The sequence below is a fragment of the Pinus tabuliformis genome, chromosome 1_1 (assembly GCF_031772625.1).
Source record: "Pinus tabuliformis cultivar Carrire ecotype Pingquan chromosome 1_1, CPIR1, whole genome shotgun sequence".
In the NCBI taxonomy this organism is placed as follows: domain Eukaryota; kingdom Viridiplantae; phylum Streptophyta; class Pinopsida; order Pinales; family Pinaceae; genus Pinus; species Pinus tabuliformis.
Window position 1 is genome coordinate 645,837,910 of NC_142297.1, and position 7,977 is coordinate 645,845,886.

Sequence of the window (7,977 nt, forward strand, 5' to 3'; positions counted from 1 at the left end):
CCTTTGTCCATGAGCTTGCTGTTTTCTTGAACCTTCATCTTGGTTCTGATTGCAGCTCCTTCTGCTTGTGCTTGCAAGATAATTTCTGCCTTTGTTTTGGCTTCTTCCACGACCTCTGTTATTTGTTGTGCCTCGACCTCTTCTTTGGACAAAAGACATCTGAGTCTTGAATGCTTGCTCAAGTGAGGAATCTGTTCCTCTACTCAGTCTATGTTCATGAGACAACAGTGAGGCACTCAGCTCATCTACCGTGAACTGTGAGAGATCTTTTGTTTCTTCTATTGCTACCACAATAGATTCAAACCTTGAGGGTAAACATCTCAAGATTTTCTCTACAATCCTTCTATCTTCAAGAATCTCGCCATGAGATCTTATCTGGGTTATTAGGCCAATAACCTGAGTGAAGAATGAGTCTATTGTTTCAGATTCCTTCATGCTGAGATTTTCAAAGTCTCTCCTCAACATCTGCAACTTTGCAGTCTTCACCTTCTCCATGCCTTGATAGGAAGTTTGGAGAATATCCCATGCCTCTTTGGATTTTATTGCTGCTGCAATCCGCGGAAAAACACTTTCATGCACTGATTGGAAGAGGAAAAAGAGGGCTTTGGCATCCTTCTTCTTGTCACTCTTCAACTGGTCTCTTTCTGCTGCTGTCAAAGCAGCCAACGCTGTTGCATCTGCAGGTTCAACATAGCCTGTTTCAACCAGCTCCCATATTCCTTGAGAAGCAAACAGTGCTTTCATTGTTATGGACCAATAACTATAATTTTTCCCATTAAACTGTGGCAGTTGGGGATTTTTCAAACCTGTTCCAGCATCTGCCATCTTAACCTGTACTAGTAAAGAAAAGATACTGACTGTATTTTGAAAACAAGAAAAAACTTTCTCTGCTGGAAAAAAAACTGCTCAACAAACTTCTTATAGCTCCTACAGTGAAAAACAATCTCTGTTTTTGACTCACTGAGTGCCTAGACTAGCTCTGATACCATGTTGTAAATTTCTGTTGATTTCAAACACACAAAAATAAATAACACAGAGAACAACGCTCTGGTTTTCTACAGGATCTTTATTATAAAACAATAATAAAAACTATTACAGAATTTGTCTTCCTCGACTCAGAGGGATTTACAACAGGAACTTCAGTTCCGGAATATGATTCCACTATCTCATAAAATTATAAAAGTCCAGCACTGCTATGCATCGCAGAGAAGAAAGAACTCTTCTTCTTGCTAATAAATCTCTACTCTCTCTACTCTTGCATATTTTATATATACAATGAACAATACAAAATATCTTATACAATACGTGTTGCTTTTCCCACTTCCGTGAAAATAAAAAATAGTAAAATTTAAGATTTCACCTACATTTACCAACCCTAGAATATCATTTATTACACGACTCAAAATATCCTGCTGGAATTTAATGCATGGCTTATCACACCATCGCATCGCAACAAGAGAAGGATGTGCCACCGCCTCTATAACCTTTAAATCATGCGATCTGCGATCGCATCGCAGACAATCAAGCATGCAGCGAAGGGGTGACGAGGGAAAAAATGCGATATGCGATCGCATCACAGGGAAAGTCCAATCGTTGTTCAACACCCGGCAGTTTAAAAATTATCATTCCAACATACAACCTATTGAGAAAACTATTTTCTGCTTTTTTAATAAATATAGATGAGCTCAGATAATGAATTATGGTAGCTAACCTCAACAAGCTTTCAAGAGGTCCACAACAGACAATGAGCACTGTCCTGCAGACCTAAATAGTCATATCAATTTGGCTTTTACTTTCACCACTCTACAACAGCACAAGCTGCTCCATTTTGTACATAAGGTAAATCAAGCCCTCGCTGCCATTCCTGCAATTTGGTATCATAAATGAGAACCAACCCCTCTTTCAATCCTCGTGCATTCTTCCCACTCCTCAACAGATCATCAATAGACCCTCCAACTTGAATAATATAAACCAAACTCCCCATGGTAACACAGCTGAATTTCAATACATTGTCCATCCTTAGAGGAGATGGAATGGGATGCTGCTTAATCCTAATCCAAGAATCAGTATCTGTAACATATTTACAGAATGATAACTCGACTGCATGACTCCACAACATATAGATACAGGATCCAACCACTGTACAAGCAAGCACACAACCCCCGATACGCAACGCCTTGGTCTTAAGCCAAGTATTCGTCTTTGGGTCGAAAGAATCCATAGAACTCACATAAGCATAAGTCTGTATAGAGAGTCCACTCATATTGCCAAACCTAAGCCCACCAATAACATAGAAGATGCCATTAACAAGTTTATGAAAATCCAGAAGCAAGTTTATGAACATTTTCTTCTATGATTGTCCTTGAAGCAAGTTTATGCATATAGTGATAGCAATTTAATGAGAGCTCTTGCCAGATTTTGTTTGGGGGCGGTATATTACCAAACCTAACATGCAAAATCCTCACGATTTCATATAAATTGGCGCTGCAATTTTTAACATGAACTTGACTTGTAACATGAACTTGACTTCCCATATCATGCCTAGGAAGTAGGTAAGAGATCTCATCCTTTAATGTAATAGGAATTCCATTTCTGAACAGTATAGTAGATGATTGTATAGGTTGCATAATGTAGAATTGTAAGTAATAGAGGTGACAACATAAATGAGCTATGTTCAGCTATCACATAAAAGAAAAATTCTTGAACCTCAGTAAATTTGACATATACAAAGATCCTCATGTCTTTCATAAACATTTATCATTTATCACCCAAAGATAGTTAGTCTACCCTAGATTGGTGGAGTGCTATTACTCTACCCTTTGTCTCCAATATATATACCAAGGGTACCTAGTCTCACGGTCATCATATCTTGTCTTGTATTGTATTTATTGTAAAAGGAGTTTCTACCCTTGAAGTGGATTGTATGCATTGACTTCTTATAAGATGAGGCCTGGTGCAGCTCCTAGGTGACTTTGGCAGACTAGATTTTGGCATCTAAGTCAAAGAAACTCTAGCAGGGCCTTCGTTCACTGGTGTGGTTGACAATATTGAGCCATCCATCGAGCTCCATTCTTTCTGTGGTCTGCCCCATTCTAATGACATGTCAAAAGGAATGAGGCCAGGTGCCTTCCTTTTCAATTAGTAATGCATAAAGAAAACCAGGACAACAAACAAAGTAGAAATATTGAAGACTTTTGGTATTAGGTTTGAACTATTTGAGAGCAAGTGAAAGTTAGGACTTCTAAAGAAACTTTTAATTGAGCCGAAAAGCTGGGAATTAAGTTGAGGGAGGAGTATCTGCCAATCAACACTTGGGGCATTGATTATTTCTTGGTTGAACTAGGGGGAGTAATGGTGTCCTCATGATACAATTACCTTTCCAACGGCCACAATGGGATTTGAAATTGTTAGAATTTGAAAGAAACAATTCTGATTCATTAGTTTCTTGCCTGTACTAGGGATTCATTGGCCTTGGATGTTACGAAAGCTTCCCCAGGATAACCCAGCTCAGCCCTCTTATCCCAAGCCATTACGCTGAAGACATTCTCTGGGTCTGCATTGGTACCTTAACAATCGAGATACCAATACTAAGTTTTCATATTACAAATATGATTGCAAACCAACAAAAGTTTGCAGGTGAGCAAACGACTGGACCGTTGCTCTCCGCGTGTCGGATAAAATGTTTCCATTTGAATCTCTGAAGAACCTTCACCCGAGAAGTTGAAGTTAATCCGAGGCGGAGGAATTCAAATTCCATAGTGAATTAACTCCCCGGTGGCAAGACGCAATGGAAATCGGAATGTTTGTCAGATATCTGTTAGTCGTGGACATTAATGCTGAGGGTGGCGGAGCTGGGTGAAGCTTGCGGAGGGTGGTTGAGGGCGGTTAAATAGCCAGCGGTCTGAGCCGGAGGTTTTTCTGGGCGACGACGAAAACCGGGAAATTCTTCCACCTGGGTAGACTAATCATTTTCAAAGTGTAAAGATTTAAGATGCGAAAACCGTAATGTGACGAGTAAGTCTCTTTTGAAAATCCAACCCTACCATAGCCCAAAGCCAACTACCATTTTTGCAGTGCATTGAATATACCATTTTGACCATAAATTCAACTTGCTTCTTAAAAAATTAAAATATAATGTTCAAATTGAATTGATATTATAAACCATCCAAATACTATTTCGCATGAGAGAAGAGTTCCTAACTATTAAATGTTTTGGTTCCCTTTCGCACGTAATATTTTATGTTTTGGTTCCCTTTCACACGTAATATTACAATACAATCAATAACAATCTGCTCCGCATGAAATATAATCGATATTGGACCTGGCAATTAAAAGTTGCTTCTTTCAAATGGATGTGGCCACTGTCCATTGGAGTTGGGACTCTATGCAAAAAGTTTCAATGAAATCCCCTGCGAATAAATTATTGCGAGATTGCGAGATTAGTAATCTCTGGCATCTTTGTTTTTAACATTAAATCCTTGTTTGAGTCGTAGCTACAACGGCTCCAACACTCCTCTAACCCATTTTTAATTTGGGACAACCTGAAATATAAAGCTTCTTCAATGACATTCCATGTTCCACACCAGAAAGCTCTTGTATCTCATGACATCTACGAACACGTAGTTCTTTGAGCTTTGTGAGCTTCCCCAACCCTTGTATACTCTTTATTTGGTCACAGCCTACAACCCACACCTGCTTTAAAGATATCAAGGGTTCAAAACTCGGCAGGTCTTTCACTTTATTGCATTGGATGATGTCGAGAAACTCAAGCTTTCCCAAACCAATAAACCCCCTTATTTGCCTCAATTCTGAACAAGACTGCAAAATCAGAGTTTGAAGATTGGGGCAAATGCCCACCGGAAAGCCTACCTCCAATATTTTTGTCCCACATCCATAACTCCCGAAGACCAAACATGCAATTGTCATCGGTGGATGACAATTTATCCAATTGTCTTTCCCATGTTTCTCCTTCAACCCTCCTGAATGGAAGTTCCAACAACGGTCATTTATCTACACTATCTCCAGAGACTTCATCATAGCGAAATCTTGTGGTAAGTATTCTATCCCACATTTCCAAATTTCAACTTTTTCAACGGACTCGACGGTCCAAAGGAATCTGGAAGGCGTGTCAGTTTCCGCGAACCAGTGACTAACAAATCATCCAAGCTGTTGAGTTAACCGAGGCAAGGTGGCAGCTCCTCCAACAAATCCTCTGTGAACAAATCTCCTCGTAATGTCATAACTCTCAAGTTGCAGAGTTCATCCATACCTCCCGGCAATTCTTTTAAATCTGTTCCCTCCAGTAATACTTCTCCCAAGTGTCGTTGCCGTGCAACTTGGGATGGCAATTATTTCACCACCTTACATGATGAAAGATCCAAGAATTCCAGAGTCGTAATGTTTCCAAGTGCTCTATTGGAAACGGTCAAATTAGAACAACTGCAGAATGATAGATGTTTGAGTCGAATTAAATGCCCAAAACTATCTGGAAGCAAGATGGAAGCACTTGTCAAAATCGATGTGCTCGAGAGTTGTAAGTTTTCGAAGGAATGAGGCAGCGACATCATTTTCTCACACCCTTTTAACTCCAAGTATTTCAAGGAGCGAAGGTAACAAAAGTCTTCAGGCAAACTTCCCAGTGGGATGCCGTGGAAATGTGGGCAACAGATGATAATATTTTCCAGATGCTTCAGCTGCCCTATGGACTTGGGAAAGGCTGATTGAATCTTGAAGCGTTGACACAATGTGTTTAGTGTCGAATAGAATGGTGCCCCGTGAAGTATTGAAACGCTTTGGTTGGTATCGACTGGAAATGTACCCCTCGGATGTATTAAAAATGTTTGGTGCGCGTTGAATAATGATACCGCATGAATAAAATTATGGGTTGGTATTGAATAAAAATGCGCCCCTTAGACGCATTGAAAAATTGTGGTAAACAAAAGAAAAACAAAAATGTAGACTATGAGAGGAGAACAAAAGAAATAGATACAGAAAATAACGAATCTCCAGTCATTTCTATTGGGATGAAAGAACTTATATTAAATAGTCCTAAGTTTAATTTTCCATATGGAATTAACCAGAAATTTTTCAATGCATTTCAAACCAATCAGTATAATTGATCGTCAGAACAAATTGAACCAGATAGATCGATTTATGTTAAATAACCCTAAGCTTAAAAATTACTTTGCACATAATTTATACTCCGATCAAATTGGTTAGTGTTTGATTTTGAAATTCCAAACCTGGCCTCTTTATACCAACAACCCAACCAGACCACGTCACGTTAGTTTGAACTTATTTGCAATCCCGATTGGGTAATCTGGATAATGTATGAAATCATATCCCACGTTCACTGTACAAGTTTGTAGGAAGTACTGGATGGAATTGTTCTGTGTATCGAGTACATCTGTTTGCCATTGTTACCGCTTAATGCCTATTGCTAAACCCGCTTTATAAGGCGCATTCTTGCTTGCAGTTTTCTGTGCTAAGTTGCATCGTTGTTATTATTCTGCCTATCAGTCCATCCATCATCTGTATTATACCAATAACAATGACATCTCTAACAACAGGTCCCCTTTCCGATTTGGCTGCTTCTTCCTCGGCTGCCTCCTGGTGTGCCTCGACTTCTTATTCCGACTACGATGTGTTCATAAACCATCGTGGGCCGGATGTTAAGAACACGTTCGCCAGTCATCTCTACAGACGGCTTCGTGAACATGGATTAAGAGTTTTTCTGGACAAGCCCGAATTGGAGGAGGGTCAGAGTATTTTTTCTCAAGTAGGCCACGCTATTCGAGTAGCCTCTGTCCACATTGCTATATTTTCCAAGAATTATGCACAATCCAGTTGGTACCTGGATGAACTCGTTCTCATGACAGAGTCAGGGGCTACCATCCTTCCCGTTTTCCTAAACGTGAAACCTTGTGTGGTCCGGCATACTGGTGAGGACGGAGAGTTCGCTGAAGCACTGCAGAAACACCAAGAGAAAACAACATTAGACCCTCGAACCGGGGAAAGGAAAAGACGTTACGACTCGAAGACTATCCAAAAATGGAGAAACGCTCTTTCTGATGTGGCGGATATAAGCGGCTTTGATCTGAAAGCTTTCAATGGGTGAGCATCTCCCTTTTTTTACTTGTCCCCGTTAGTTTTCAATTTTGTCATGATACTCAGACGTTTATCACTGCTTATTTTTATCTCAATTACAATTATTCAGGGACGAGGGCAAACTCTTGGATGAAGTGTTGCACAAAGTTTTGAAAACGGTTCCAAGAACACCATAGTTTTGAAAACGGTTCCAAGAACACCATTGGATGTTGCTAAATATCCAACTGGTCTGGGCGAAAAGTTGCAGGAGTTTGAAAAAGCAGTGCTATCGCAGCAAGAGGAGGAGCGGGTGAAAACCGAAATTGTTGGAATAGTTGGTGTGGGCGGGGTAGGCAAAACGACACTGGCCAAAGAAATTTTCAATTGCATGGGATCTTGTTACAATAAATCCTCCTTTATATTTGATGTTAGAGAAAAGGCAGCTAGAATGTCTCTAAACTCTGTGCAGAGCCAGCTTATTAAGGACTTGAAAGGTATGGATATCAAAATTGACAGTACTGCCCAGGGTATAGCTTATTAAGGACTTGAAAGGTATGGATATCAAAATTGACAGTACTGCCCAGGGTATAGGGATACTTAAAAGGCATCTCTCATCTTGTCACGCTCTTGTCGTCCTAGACGATGTAGATAGTACCGAACAGGTGGATGTGCTATTGCCAATTAAGCATATCCTTAGTCCCCAAAGCTTGATTTTGGTTACCTCCAGGGTCCAGGGACAAGCATGTCCTCAAAAGCTCAGGAATGTTAGGGTCGTCAATTTATAATTTAGGGGGTTGAATACACGACACTCCAAAGAACTCTTTGTTGGGTATTTTTTATGGGAAAATACCAAAAAACAAACAAAATAAACACAGAGGCAATGCTCTGTTT

The 7,977-nt window shown here is 39.9% G+C and overlaps 1 protein-coding gene and 1 pseudogene across 1 annotated transcript; one reads left to right on the plus strand and one right to left on the minus strand.

The window, feature by feature from the left end:
* Positions 1-1,795: 1,795 nt before the first annotated feature.
* Positions 1,796-2,344, minus strand: LOC149215026 (F-box/kelch-repeat protein At5g26960 pseudogene; annotated as a pseudogene).
* A 4,206-nt stretch (positions 2,345-6,550) lies between these two features.
* Positions 6,551-7,627, plus strand: LOC149215027 (TMV resistance protein N-like). The gene is made up of 2 exons (XM_089389597.1): positions 6,551-7,113; positions 7,243-7,627. The coding sequence occupies exons 1-2, from the start codon at positions 6,551-6,553 to the stop codon at positions 7,625-7,627; spliced, it is 948 nt and encodes a 315-aa protein (XP_089245723.1).
* The last annotated feature ends 350 nt before the right edge of the window (positions 7,628-7,977 follow it).